Below are 14,857 nucleotides of genomic sequence, written 5' to 3' on the forward strand. Positions count from 1 at the left end.
GATTCATTATATATATATTTTAACTTTATATTGTATTGTACCATACACCGAGTCAAGCATTCGAACCGGTGACTCACTGGTCCGACCAGTGACCCATTGACTCAGTACCCCCACCGAGTCGATGACCGAGCCAAGTTTTAAAACACTGCCAATGCCTACTGAGCCTAGTGTCTAGTGTTGTTTTCTCTTTCGGGGTTTTTCCCCTCCTTGTAACAAAAAAAACACATTTAACATGAGTTTTCAACCTAAACTAATAAAACACACAAAATTTCATGGTTTTATGACATTGGGATTTTGGAACTCATATGGGATTTGGGCAGAAAGGCCCAAATATTACATGGAGCATTGCGTAAGGGACATGGTGATGATGGGCCACAACCGTGGGGAATGGGGAATGTCGGATTCCAAAACTTTGCTTCTACCAAACGCACTTCTTCATCTCATCATATGATCAAACTTCAATGTTTTCTACCCAACTGTTTGAGTATTCACTCTGGTGAGATTATCTCTTCCTTGTCCTCCATTCTATGAAGAGCTTTACTGATTTTTTTTTTCTGTTGAATCATGATCATGATGCTTAACTATTAATGGGTTCTGTTCAAAATTTAAAATTTTGATTTCTGCATGGGTATATTCAAGTTCGTTGTTTCTGGTGTTTTGCTTCCTGGGATTTGTCTCTCCCTGTTAATATATTTCTAACCATCGATTTCATCTTTGTTCATGGACTTTTCATGGGAAAAATGTGATTTTTGGGATATTTGCAAGTATTGTTCCACCTAATAATCTTAATTTTCATGGGTCAATTTGCAATATCAAACTTGGTTGTCTGATTAAGAAAGGAATACAGGGTTGGTATTTGCGTTTGTAATTTGAGCTTGAAGAGAAAAATTAAGCATCCTCTCTAGTACTACTTGGTGCTTGAATTTGGAATTCCAAGTTTAATTAATCAAGGAAAACAAAATACATGTTGCTTTGTGTTTAGTTCTTATCATTGCTTTTTTATGATGATTTCAGGTCATGGATGTTCCCTTGCCATTAGATAAATTAGCTTTAGAACTGATTAGCAATGAACCCTCCCCTGGAAACACAAGCAAGATATATGTAATTCTGGTGGCAACTGGAAGCTTTAATCCGCCTACTTTCATGCATTTACGCATGTTTGGTGAGTTGCATAAGCACTTAGATTGCAATGTTTACTGGATTTAGAAATCCCGAATTATAAAAGTACAACAACTGAAATTCTTATTGATAAAATATGCTTCGGAAAAATTAAGGCTTTATAGTAATCAAATACATACAATAAGAATAACCTTTGAGATTATAAGCTTACAAGAGTTGTTCTGAAGTGTTTGACAGTTGTTTTGCATTATAACCAACTCTTTATCTATGCTGTCTTCCTTTATGATGAAATTTGTTATGATCTCCGAGTTTCTGCTGTCTAAATGAAAGTAAAGGAGGGAGGGGAGAGATGTATATTTAAAATTTTCCTTCTGATTCATTTCAAGTGCCACTTGGTGGAATTTCATTGACAAAATTACATGAATTCATAGTGCTTCAATTTTAAACTTCATTTATTTTCCTCTTGTATTGTAAACAAAAACTGAATTTATGGATGTTACCCGTAGAGCTTGCAAGAGATGCGTTGAATTCCAAAGGCTACTGTGTAATAGGAGGTTACATGTCACCTGTGAATGATGCATACAAGAAAAAGGTATGTTGTTGGCAAGCAGAGAGACAAAGGGTATCTTAATTTGATTATATACATATATGTGTATCTGTGAAAGTTGTAAGAAATTTAAATGACTGAATAAGGAAAAATATATGCTTGACATTTGGGCTACACTGCAGTTATATGAGAGTCAATGATCAACATGTTTGAGGTTTAATAATCTTTTTTTGAGTTGTTATTCTCCTAGGAATTTAGACATGGAGATCCAGTACTATGCTGCTATACATACAACCATGATTTTTCTTTCTTTCTTTTATTTTTTTACCTATATCAAGCAATATTATTAGTTTCACAGCTGCACATTGGTTTAATTTCCTTTGACTTATGTTGATACAGAACCTAATATCTGCTGAACATCGAATACGGTTATGCAATCTAGCCTGCAAAAGTTCAGAATTTGTAATGGTTGATCCATGGGAGGTAAATCACTCTTTCTATATGATTGTACATCTTTTATTCTTTATGCATATAGAAAAGTTTCATCATCGAAACATTTGAATTTGTGAGAGTGCTTTTATATCATGTATATTACAAGAAATATATCAATCTGGCTGATTTCTTCATACTTTTCATTTTTGTTTGGCTATAAACTCACAGGCAAATCAAAGCACGTATCAACGCACTTTAACTGTTCTCTCCAGGGTCCACGGTTCTATTTGTGAGACAGGGTTGGTATCAAGAGGTACGCTCAACAAACAAGTCTTCAATGAAAGCACATTATTCTAACAAGTTACAAAAATCGCATTAGTAGTTCCTTTCCTTTGATAAAATCTCATGCTAAGCCTTTCTTTTCTTTTCTTTGTATACATGTTTCTGATTATGATGTAAAAGCAATACAATAATTTTCTTTTGTATTGATTAGTGTAGAATCCCTCAAGGTCATGCTTGTTTGTGGGTCTGATCTCCTCCATTCTTTTGGCATTCCTGGATTCTGGATTCCTGACCAGGTACTTATCCATTGAGTAGAATAGAAAAATCCCATATTACTTAATTTTAGATCCAAGGATGTCTTGTCTCTAGCCAAAACTCTAGGAGAACATGCATAGCACAATGCCCTTGTTAATTTGATCCACGTAAACGGTAGGGGAAATCAAAGTCAGAGGAGTTGGATTGGTTTTGTGATGTTTTTACTGTTAGAATTGGTATGCTGGTAATGGAAACATGGGACTAATTTTATTTTATTTTTCTTTAGGTTAAGGCTATATGCAGAGATTATGGAGTAGTCTGCATCCGCAGAGAAGGACAAGATGTGGAGAAGACTATATCTAATGATGAAATTTTGAATGAGAATCAGGTATATCACATTCCAAACTTGTGATATGAATTGTGAAATGTGAACATTTTCAAACTTCTATTTCTTGCTTTTTTATTTGCATTTGACCACATTAAGTTCAAACTATAGGCGTATCAGATCTTTAAATTGATCAATTCCACTAAAACATGATTAGTTATGAAACAGGATTCAAAGTACTAGACTCTGTCTTGATAGCATTTTTCCATGTGTTTTGCTGGACAAGAATAAGCTGTTGATTGAATTACTTTGCTAATCAGCTTTTATTTTGTATTTAAATTCGCCTCTACAATTTTTAGGCTAATATTGAAGTTGTAGATGAGCTTGTGCCAAATCAAATCAGCTCAACGAGAGTAAGGTATTAAATAATATGACCTTTACTTTTATAAGTGTAAAAACAAGATGATTTCACAGGGAGACTTTCAATTTTACTGTCTTTTTTACTGTTCAGGGATTGCATTGCAAGAGGATTATCAATAAAATACCTTACTGCGGATGAAGTGATTGATTATATCAGAGAGCAGCAATTATACTCGAATTCAGATGATAAATAATTGCAACACATTGTATTTTATATTGTTTGTTAGTCTCTTTTAGAGCCATTAAGATAACTATGAGGTCTTTTTTCTTTGAGGTGGTTTTTGAGGTTGTAAATTTGCAGATAAGTAACATCATATGACTTCACAAGGCAATATCAAATAATTGATTTAAGAATAGTATTAAGTTGCTCGCTTTAACTCAAGAAAGTTATTACTTTCATGTAATTTTCTTGCTTAGGACACCTCTGGGCTCCACCTCATGTGATGTGCAAAATCATGAGTCACCTATGGACTAAGGTAGTAAAGTAAATAAAAGTGATGTGAACAAAGACTTACATTTTTTCTTCAAAACTTTCATGTAGGATAATATTCACTTAATTGGCAATACTAAAGAATTTTACAAATGCAATCTCTTGTTATTTTTTCTAGTCCTCAATTGCAGCAGCAACGTGAATGGTTTTTGTGTCCTGTAACTGCATAGCGACTGCAATGGCTATATGAACCGTATTTGTACCGCAATAAAAATTTAAAACCTTGTATAACTCCATGATTGGTGATAGTACGATAATTAACCTGGTGAAAGTTTTGAACTAGAATATACACTCTTTAAAAAGAGAAGAAAAAAGTACAAAGGAAAAATAAAAGGTTGGAAATTTTTGCAATTTGTTAACATATATATATATATATATATCCCATGCAAAGTAGAATAGTGGATTTGTGTGCTGCTTCAATACTATCATGACAAATGTTCTGCCATGCGGCACCATATCATGTATGCAGGAGAAAAAGAGGCGAAAGATCCAAGACCCTATTTAAAAGGTGCTGATCACAAATCAAAACAAAACAAAACAACAATAAATCTAGAACACTCTCTTCTTTCTATATATGCAGCCTTATAGAGAAAGAAAAAAAACCATTAAAATCTTCATGTTTCTTCCCCTTTGCTCCTCACCTTTCATTCTCTCTTCTCATAAATTGATTCTCTAATCTGAAGAAAAGAAAGCGTTCAGGTTATAAAGAAGAAAATGTTTGCAGCAACTTATCTTCCAATTGTAGTCTTAGCCCTTTGGTTATCACTACAATCAGTGTTTAATTTTCAATTTGAAGCAGCTTATGGGGATGCCATCCCATCTCCAGTTGCTTGTGTGAACCCCCCATGTCAGCAGGATCCTCCACCAGTTTCTGGCTATCCTTCTTATGGAGCACCACCACCACCATCGCCTCCACCTTCTGGTTACTCCATATATAACTACCCTCCACCACCCCCACATAAAGAAGGCCATAGCAAGTGCCCTCCAGCTCCTGGTGTTCAGTGCTGTACCCCTCCTGCTCCTTACACCTATGGACCTCCAAATCCTAATGCTCCTCCAATTAATCTTTATGCTCCTCCAAATCCTTACACCTATGTGCCATATGGTGGTGAAGGTAAAGGCTGTGCTGCTACACCTCTGTCACTTCTAGCCCCTCTCTTGATGGTTTTTTATTCTTTTGCTTTTCTCTTCTGAATTTGGCTGCTTTTTATTTACCATCATCTAGTCAAATACTTAGATGCTGCTGTAATACAAGATGCATCTTGTGTATACTTGTGTAACACAAGTTACAAATTATGTACTATTATACTGGAGTTCTGTAAATTCTCTTCTTCAACTATCAAAGTGATCAACTTGTTTCCTTCTAGCACTAGTTTGATATATATCATTATTTACAAGATTAAGCAACAAATGAACTAAATTGAGTCCTGCTTGCAACTAACAAAATGACTTATATGGATGAGGCAAGAAATTTCTTCACTCAGACACTTAAATTGACACTTTGATGCTGCCAATCAATTAATTCAATCCTCATGATCTATATAATGAAGGGGAATTTAACAATGAAGATAGAAAAGTGCTCAAATACACCAAAAAATAGAGCTTAGACTAAAAACTTCATTCCTGATTTATAAAGTCATATATAGCATCAAAATAAGAGACAAAATACAAACATGAATTGAACAATTTCAATGATTGTTATCAAGGAAGTGAAAAATTAGGCAATCTTTTCCACTAAGTTGAACATGAAGTTGCTATACAATATCAATGTGGTGTTGTGGTGGCAATGTCATATAAGCATTTCAAAGAACTTGCCTATCAGCTGCATCAGCAACAATGGGCAACCTAGGAATTTGACCCAACAAGCAAGAAGAAGAGCCATAAATCAAGCTCACCAACAGGAACAAAAAAACAGTGCTATCCAAACTCATCATCAAATCCAATCCCAACCCATCCTTAGGGTTAAACCCTCTTTCCAACAGATCAGGGAAAATCAACAGCACATCCAGCACAATCGCTTGCATCGTGTTGAACCTCACATACCTACTGAAATTCTGGTTCCTCACAACGAAGAAGTAGAGTGTCAAAAACACGAGAAACCCATTGAAGGGGAAGCTCTTAAACATTCGAATTGCAGGTACCAGTGGTTGAACGAGGACTTGGAACGGGTAGAATTGGGTGATTACGTATTTTCCGTACTGTATGCTGTCGAAGAATGGGTAGAAGTAGCAGAGCGCGGAGATCAAACGGTCTGGGGCGTCGGCGGAGTCGCTGTCGTTGGATTTGGCTACTACGAGCCTCTTGATGTGGTGGTGGTGGTGGTGGTGGGGTTTTGTGAACTTCTTTGGAAGAAGAAGAGAGGGGTTTGTGGTGGTGGAAAGCATGAAGGAAGAGTGAAATGGCTTCTGTGAGAGAGATAGAGATGCTGCAGAGACAGAGAAGAGGAGAGTGGAACTCGCCATGGTTCTCAGTTCTCAGAAAGGGTTTGATTTCGTGTGTATCGAACTTTGGGAGAATCAGAGAAGATGAGAAACGAGTAAGAGAAAAGAGGAAGAAGAAGAAGATAACAGAGTTAGATATTTTTTTTTTAGTCATGCAAATTTTTATTTTAGTCCTTGGGATATTTATATTTATGTTTGATTGTTTACAAAAAAAAAAAATATTATGAAGCTCACACATTGCACACTATTAACTTTTTCTTAAGTATCGACTTACAAAAACTTTTTCTTGAATATACACATTAGGGATACAAAGGACGGGTTGAGACGGGTTTTGGTTAACCCTAACCCGGCTCTAAGTATTGATCGGGTCAATTCATAGACTCTAACCCGTTCCTAGACCCGAAGCAACCCGACATTATGCGGGTCCAATTTAGAACGGGTCTATGTAGGACGGGACCGGGTTGGCCCGAGAGACAATAAGTTTAAGACTATTTGATACTAATTGTAAAATTTAAAGATAATAATACACTAAAAAAGTTATAAGTTGGAACTATTTTTTAGAAGAAATAACTTGAAAGAATCCAATTCTTTCATACTCTATTGCACTTGAGAGGTTTACATTTTATTTGATCATTTCTTCACTTGTCTCACATATGCATAATACACACACATGATTTTCTCTTGTTAGAGCATGAAAGTGTCAATAGTTTGACCAACGTTTATTTAATTCATAAGGTAAATGTTAAACATTTTAATTTCATCTACATGGTAAGATAAATTTGAGCACCATGTATCACATTTTAATCATTATAACAAATTAAAATTTTATAAAATATATATGTGGGACGGGTCGGGTGACCCGAGTGTCAACCCGAACCCGACTCTACCCGAAGTTGGGTAACTCAAAGATCAACCCGAACGCGGTCCCTTTTAATGATTGGGCCGGACTCAACCCGGCCCTAAAGGCTTGGGCCGGGACGGGTTGGCGGGTAGGGCCGGGTCTTGTACACCCCTAATATTACACATGTTAAGAAATGAGATTGTCTGAATCTCTTCATCTCCGGTAGTGATACGCAACCACAAGTAGCTCTTCTGGCTTGACAGAGATGCATTGACACAGTAGGGAGTGTTTTAACGCTCAAGAGAGTCAAGTCAATGAAAGAGCAAGTAAAAAATCTCAGAGTTTAAGAAGACTTTTAAGTTTGCATAATGAAATGTTAAGTTTGCATAATGAAATGCGTAAGTAAATGAGTGACTACACATGTATTTATAAGTTCGGTGTTCATCATAATATACTCTCAAAGTCTTTAGGAGATCACCAACAATGTCCAACACAATTGTTAGACAGCTGAACTTTTAAAGCATTTAGGCCCCGTTTGGAAAAACAACTTAATTAAGCGCTTATGGTCATAAGCGTTTATGATATAAGCGCATATTCATAAGCTATTTTTAAAAATTTATTGAAATAAATTAAAAATAAGCTGTATATAAGCATAAGCTGTTTTTCATAAGCTATCCTGAGTAGCTTATGAAAATAAGCTGAAAATGGCTTATGGCAGACCATAAGCTGTTTGCATAAGCTCTCCCAAACACTGGCATAAGAGCTTATGTTGTCAGATAAGCTCAAATAAGCTCTTCCAAACTGGGCCTTAATCTATGGTTGGATATTTAAACAATGTGTATGGAGAATGATTTGCTGGGAGATCCATACCCACTTTATGTGACATTTGAGCCTTAAGAGAATTAGTGCCATGCTTGTCAACTGTATTGATTCCTCAGAAAACCAAAAAAAAGTTTTTGGGAAACTCTTTTGAAATGTCTTAGAAAGCCTTGTGATTATTTTGGGTCGGTTGAGATGCTAAAAGTAAAAGGGATATTTCCATAGGGTTAGTAACAAAAGTGCAGCGCCGTTCTCCCCCTTGGGGGATCCTCCTCTGCCAGGGAGGTTCTTCTCCTGCTTAATAGGTAGGTCTTTTCTCCCACAATAGGTGAGTTTCTTCCACAGTAGGCGGATTTTCTACCCAAATAAGTGGGTTTATTCTTGCTTTCTAGCTTTCCTGTTTTGTTGGCCACCACTCATCCGTTCATGCCGCCACTGCCTCCACCTTAGCCGTTTTCACTTCCTCCACGTCTCATCGTGTGCGGAGACACAGATCTGGTTACAAGACGACGCGGGTCGCCGCCATCGCAGCCGTGAGTGCTCCTTCAACTTAGGCCCGAGGCCCCTCTTCCAATCATCTCTCTCTAGCTGTGCTCTGGGTTGAAAAGGGGTGGTTTGTAGCTGTTTTAGTTCTGTGGAAGCTTTGACGCGCTGTTGTGCCTTTGTCGTCACCGTACCGTAGCTGCGCCTTCTCTGCATCGTTCGCAACCTTCCTCATCCCTCTGTTCTGTCCTGCTACTGATAGATCTGCAGCCTCCCTATTTCCCATGGTGCTAGTGTTGCTAACTTGACTCCTCTAGTACCGCCGTTGAAGCTTTGTTTGCTTTTTTGAAGGCTTTTCTGTTTGTGCAAATCCGGCTGAGTCGGTTGATTTGCAGTGGAGTGGAGCAGTTGCTTAAATTTGTATTTGTAATCTTACTTTGCTAGTGTTCTTAGGTTTTCAGGGTCTGTATGATTTTCTTAGTTTGTCTGGTTGCTTAGATCAGCTTGAGTGAGCATGCCTTAAGCTTAATTTGTTATCTGATTATGCATTGCAGAATCACGTTTTGGGTTTAAGTCCCATTGATGTAAGTGCCGTTAGGCAATCTTTGAATGTTAATCCTTGCACCGTTGACAAAAAAAAAAGAGATGCTAAAAGTAAATAAAAATTTAGCAAGAACTAAAAAGAATTCTGAAGCTAGAGAAGGAAAAAACGACTAATTTTAGCAAGAACTAAAAAGAAAAAACGACTAAAAGAAATATAAAAACATGCCAATAAAATTGTTTTATACTATCTTAAAATGACTTAAGCTTCCTGAAAAATACGAGATAATCAATGTTTATTTGGATTTCAATTCAGCAATGTTTTAAAACACTTTTCAATGAAAACTCATCTATTACAATATTGAATAAAAATGTTTTCTTATAAATGTCAGCAGCTACGCACACGTTTAGACACAATTAGCTTACCTGATTCCTAGTCTAGCCCATGCTTTGGTAAACCATATGCTAACAAAGTTTGCTTCACTAGAACTGTGAGAATACTACGTGACCTCCGAATTCAATTGTAGCACAAGTATGATGTCATCAATGAGTAATGCAAATGGGTGAGTAGATGTCCACACACTCTTAATTGAGCTTAATTGCTTCTTTGGAATCAATCTCAATTCTCAACCAGCACTTCCTAAAGCCAACTTTCCGTGCATGGATTTTCTCAGTTCCTGACAAGTTCTTTGTTCATTCATCTCTTCACATTTCATTGGAAATCCAATGTTATGGACTAGATATTTTTAGCTTTGAAGCAATTTATGAATGTGGGTAGAATTTTCGTGGCTTCGTGTTTACGCTGAATCCAAAAGCAATTTAAGGACCGGATTCGGAGTCCTCTTCGGGTTCTTTAGTGAAGACGTTTTAAATGTCAAGGCTGGGTTTTTGTGAAGAACGGTATGAACAAAAGGGAAAAGAGAATGGAAAATTGAAAGGAAAAAAGAAGAACAGAAAGTAAAAGGAAATCAAAATGGCAAAGGAAATAACATTGCATTAAAAATTAAAGGTGAGAATCACAGCACACTCTTAGTCTCTTTGTAGCCATATGTCACATGAGACTTGGAGGCATCCATGGAGAGTTTTGAGTAATTGTGTGAGTCTGAGTAATTTTACAATAAGATTTGCTACTTATAGAATAAGAAATGAAACTGCCACTAGATCCTACGGTAGAGATTAAATCTAAGAAAATAACTCCCTACACTAGAGTCATACACTTGGCATAAGTACAAACATAATAACTTGCAGCCACTTCCATTTTCCAAGCCACACTCCATGTTGCATCTTCAGTAACTGCCACGTTCTCCTTCATGTCCACATTCTTCCACTTTAATAGCCATTAGTAACTTCCACTAAGTACTGTTTCTTCTGATGACTTCTTGTAACTGCCCTTGATAACTCTTTTAGTCACTTAAATTCGCTAGGCTAGCAATTTCGACAGGACTTTGGTATTAATCTTCGAGCACTCTTCTTTTCTTTCTTCGAAATAGCGTTGGTCCTCCAAACATCTCCCTTGTCGGATTACACCAAATTGGTGACGTCCCAATTTAACATCCCTGTAGGTGGCACAAGTTTTAGGATGTGGCAATTGCTTTGAAGCATTGATGACATTGATGAGATCATTGGCGGTTGCCATTTGGATTATTTGAAAGCTCTTGGCAATTATAACTTGTTAACACAATGTATAAGCCATGTTTCCTATGGTTTTATATAGTATAAACACATGGTCGAAGAAATGATTCTTAACCTTGTCGAAATACATATTGGTCCAGCATCACCATATAATTTGGATCAATCTTTAGCCATGTAACATGTCTATCCTGGCATAATGATAGCTGTATGTATTAATCCATCAACATATAATTTCGACCACAAGACCAAAGGCATATTTCGACTAAGAAATAAAGGTCCTGGCACATGATTGTCTATTGTTCGAGGTCATATTTCTCTATATGGAAATTTTGGTACCAACACTTCGCAATTCGCATGACACATAATTTAAACGTTATCTGACGCCATACTTTCTCTCGTCTTGCTGTTAGTTAACAAAGCTTCATGGGCAACAAGCCAAAGGAGGGTCTAAATGCAATAGAGAACCATCCAATTCTACGTAAGCTCAAAAATTGGTTTCATTGTCCTTAGTCTCTCATTTGAGCAAACAACATATTAGGCTGACTTTTAGAGTTGAGTGAAGGCTCCTTCCTTTGAACCGCCAATGCCACTATATAACAAGTTTGTATCAGAGAGTTTGTTACTGAGAAATCAAGAAGAGAATGAAAAGTGATACAATTGATTGAATAAATGGAAAAGTACAATGAGTTTTGCTTATATACAGTAGGTGTGAAGGTGAAAGCTTAAGAGCTTAACCACACAACTAACTAACCACTGAATAAACTAATTAATTGACTCAGTTACTAACCCCAACTAACTAAGCAACAAACTAAACTAACTATAGTTATTTACAATGAGTAACATATCAAACTATTTACAGTGGTAATACTATATGTTCAAGCTAGCCTATGTTGGGGCTAATTTATTTGCCTTCTAGGTGTTAATACGCCTAGAAGATTTCTCTAATTGAGGACTTAACAATCAATCCTCACACAATCGATCCATATAATTCTTTTAAGGCTTTAGAAAGTTTTCGAATTTAGTCTCTATTAAGGTTTACTGCAATATGTTAAAAACATGTGCAAAACCATGGACGGTGGATTAAAGCATGTTTTGTGAATGTGTAAAGAAGTTTGGATGTTGGTCCATATTAACCAAGGGTCAATACTACATGTGACAAATGTGTTTGCATATTGAAAAAGAGAATTTGAAATTCTCTAGATTAAGTAGGAGATGAATATAAAAAAGGGGTCATACCTTTTGGTCTCAATACACAACTTCAGATTCCAAAAAGTGAGTGAAGCTTTCTAGAGTCTTTGTTTGATTTGTTCTTATACTCTTGTATTAGAGTATTGTGAGGGGTAGTACAAATAAATAATTTTGGGTGTACTCGGGTTGTGGGTGAGTGAAAATATCTGTGTGTTGTAACAATTTCCACTTAGTGTTATTCTCTAGTCGTCCGTGGTTTTTCTCCGAATTTGAAGTTTCCACGTTAATATTTTGTGTTGCTTATTTTTCTTCAGTACAGTTGTTTCCCAATGGTCTCTTCCTTTTTTTCTTCTGTAATTGATTTCAAAATCAAACATAATTTCAAAGATTAAAGGGCATGTTTGATTCCTTAATTTTATGAAATTAATATTTTAAAACAGTTTTTAAAAATAATTTTTAAAACCTACTTTTTAAGGAAAAAGAATAAATGATGTGTCTCATAGTTGAAAGATTTGCAACTTGAAAATTAAAAACAAAAGTAGTAAAGAATATTGAATTGTTTTGGAATTTCAATTTTAAAAACGGATAATAAGAATTGTTTTTAAAATATTGTGCATATGAAACAAAAAAAAATTTCCTGATTTCAATCATTGAAGACTATTTTAAAAATTAGTAATCAAAGATGTTTTAAATTTTTATATTTTCTAATTTACTTCTAAACTCATGAATTGGTCTAGTAACAACTAAGTTAGACTCCCACAAAAATAATAATACAAGTTTGAATCCAAAGAAAACATTTATTTCTCGAATGGGTGGTGGCATAGGTCATAACCCAGAATATCTGATAATCTATTAGTTCACAATAGCAATAGTAAAAATTAGAAGAAAAAGATGTTCTTTGTTCAGTATTGTTGAGACAAAATTGGCCTAAAAGGCCCAAAACTCATGTCTTAGTAACTTGAAGAAAAAAACTAAACAGGCCATCCCTACATCTACATTCATCATCCCTTCTTTACTTTTATGTATTAGAATTAGAATTAGAACATCTAAATCACATTTACATTGTGGAAACATATAAAAGAAACATAAACTTGTAATTGATTTCAATTGACAACAAGAGCAAATATTTAACAATTTGGAGGTAAAATAATACACATGGTTGATGGTAGGTACATAAAGAGAGAAAGAAAAAAAAACAGTGAAGCACTATTTCTATCATAGTCATACAACAGTTACATTAATTACTTCTAAACCCCACTTCCAGCTTCACATGTGTCTTACTTACTTTACAGAGTGTCTTCCACCCAAATTAACACCAATTACATTAGAATTCAATTAATCCTTATTTTTCTTTTTCTTTTTTTCATGTAACACAAATTAAACCCCCCAAATTAACCATTTTTAGTCTTGCTCTTGCATGTTATGATTTTAAATTCAAATTAAAAAAATTAAATTAAAAAAAAAAAAACTGGTCCACACTGAGTCTACCTGGGTCTACCCGCACTAGATCCAGGAGAAGGATAACCAGGCCCACCCTTACCCATAACAGGAGCACCACCACTAACACCAGTCACAGGCACTTGATGGAACCCACCAGAGCCGTACACGTGTCCCTGATGATGCATCATCATCCCCATCGGAGCACCGTACTCGTACCCTCCGCCGCCGGAGGATGAAATCGCCACCGAATCCTTATCCCTTGCGGCGACGGTTCTCTCCCCTTCAATCTCCCTGAACCGCTGCAGGTACACCTTGAGAGGCTCCACGTAGTCCTCGAACCCGAGAGTTGTCATGGCCCACAGCAAGTCGTCGCCGTTGATCGTCTTCCGCTTCTCCCTCTGGCACTTGTCGGAGGCTTCGCCGGTGATGAAGCTTATGAACTCCGACACGCACTCCTGCACCGTCTCCTTCGCGTCCTTCGAGATCTTCGCGTTTGCGGGAAGTGCCTTCTTCATGATCCTGCTCACGTTCGCTATCGGCAGAAACCTGTCCTGCTCCCTCGGCGATGAAAGCTCGCCGCCGTTTCCTCCGGCGTTGTGCGTCCCTCCCGATTCGTTGTCGGAGTCCGCCATCACCACCACCACCAGTCCCTGCTTCACTGCTTCAAAATTCAAATCCTTCGAATTTGAATGGCGCGTTTTGATGATTCAGGGTGGGAAGTGGTGTATGAGGAATCGGAGATGGCGGCGGAGAGTGTCGGCGGCGGTTGCTCCGGCGAGGAGTGAGTGGGAATGGGGATGAATGAGCGGGATCCGTTGGATCAGGTGGGTTAATAAGGCTTTATCTTGTGGACACGTGGCGCGTTGTGAACCGTTGTTAGTGGATAAGTGTGTGGTTGCAGGGACAGAATTAGAGCCATGGGATTGGATGAGGGGTTGATGATCTTGGCCGTTGATTTGGTGTCCGCCACTTGCTCAGTTCTGACTTGGATTGTCTATTGGCCCACTCTTATTTCACCCCATTCCTTTTTTTAATTAATTCTTCCAATTAGTGTTAATAAATCATTAATCTTCAGGAAATCATAGCTAAAGTGGTAAGAACTCGGAGACGTATGAGTCAAGGAGAGTAAGGTTCAGGTTTAATCTCTAGAGGGAGTGACAAAAAAAAAATCGCTAATCATGAGGTGAACATTTTGTCGTCATCATGAGAATTAAACATATTTCATGATAATATAAGCATTATTTCAAAGGGTTTAAGCGTTCTTTTCTTTGAAAAAAAAAGGATTTAAACCTATTTGAATCGACATTGCATTCAGTTGAGTTCAATGAAAGTTATTTTTTCCCCTTATACTTGGAACTTTTGGATTTGTTATCCCACCTTTTGAAGAGCTAAACATGGGTTGATTGTTAACTTCAAACAGATTCTAATTTGTTTAAAAATAGATTGGATTAGTTGTGTCTTGAAAGTTTAGGACTTTATGACTTTTGTATGAGTTGGCAATACACTATTCTCGTTCATGCGAAATCAATGTCTTAATCTTGAAGGACACTTGTCCACTAAGTGCATGTGAGAATTATTAATTGTAGGGCAGAGGACATGGAAC

General features: G+C 36.8%; 4 protein-coding genes across 4 annotated transcripts; 2 read left to right on the top strand and 2 right to left on the bottom strand.

The window, feature by feature from the left end:
* The first annotated feature begins 341 nt into the window (after positions 1–341).
* LOC130732989 (nicotinamide/nicotinic acid mononucleotide adenylyltransferase) lies at positions 342–3,743 on the top strand. Its single transcript, XM_057585018.1, has 9 exons — positions 342–496; positions 1,015–1,162; positions 1,626–1,711; positions 2,066–2,149; positions 2,327–2,411; positions 2,597–2,676; positions 2,922–3,023; positions 3,320–3,378; positions 3,472–3,743. The coding sequence occupies exons 2-9, from the start codon at positions 1,018–1,020 to the stop codon at positions 3,572–3,574; spliced, it is 744 nt and encodes a 247-aa protein (XP_057441001.1). The 5' UTR covers positions 342–496; positions 1,015–1,017; the 3' UTR covers positions 3,575–3,743.
* An 841-nt stretch (positions 3,744–4,584) lies between these two features.
* Positions 4,585–5,064, top strand: LOC130732778 (leucine-rich repeat extensin-like protein 3). The gene has a single exon (XM_057584767.1). It carries the CDS (start codon positions 4,585–4,587, stop codon positions 5,062–5,064), a length of 480 nt encoding a protein of 159 aa, XP_057440750.1.
* A 409-nt stretch (positions 5,065–5,473) lies between these two features.
* LOC130732990 (protein TIC 20-v, chloroplastic) lies at positions 5,474–6,460 on the bottom strand. The gene has a single exon (XM_057585019.1). The coding sequence runs from the start codon at positions 6,330–6,332 to the stop codon at positions 5,673–5,675; it is 660 nt and encodes a 219-aa protein (XP_057441002.1). The 5' UTR covers positions 6,333–6,460; the 3' UTR covers positions 5,474–5,672.
* Positions 6,461–12,894: 6,434 nt separating this feature from the next.
* Positions 12,895–14,067, bottom strand: LOC130732991 (nuclear transcription factor Y subunit B-3-like). The gene has a single exon (XM_057585020.1). It carries the CDS (start codon positions 13,884–13,886, stop codon positions 13,299–13,301), a length of 588 nt encoding a protein of 195 aa, XP_057441003.1. The 5' UTR covers positions 13,887–14,067; the 3' UTR covers positions 12,895–13,298.
* Between the last annotated feature and the right edge of the window lie 790 nt (positions 14,068–14,857).

The sequence above is a fragment of the Lotus japonicus genome, chromosome 1, assembly GCF_012489685.1.
Source record: "Lotus japonicus ecotype B-129 chromosome 1, LjGifu_v1.2".
NCBI classification, from domain to species: Eukaryota; Viridiplantae; Streptophyta; class Magnoliopsida; order Fabales; family Fabaceae; genus Lotus; species Lotus japonicus.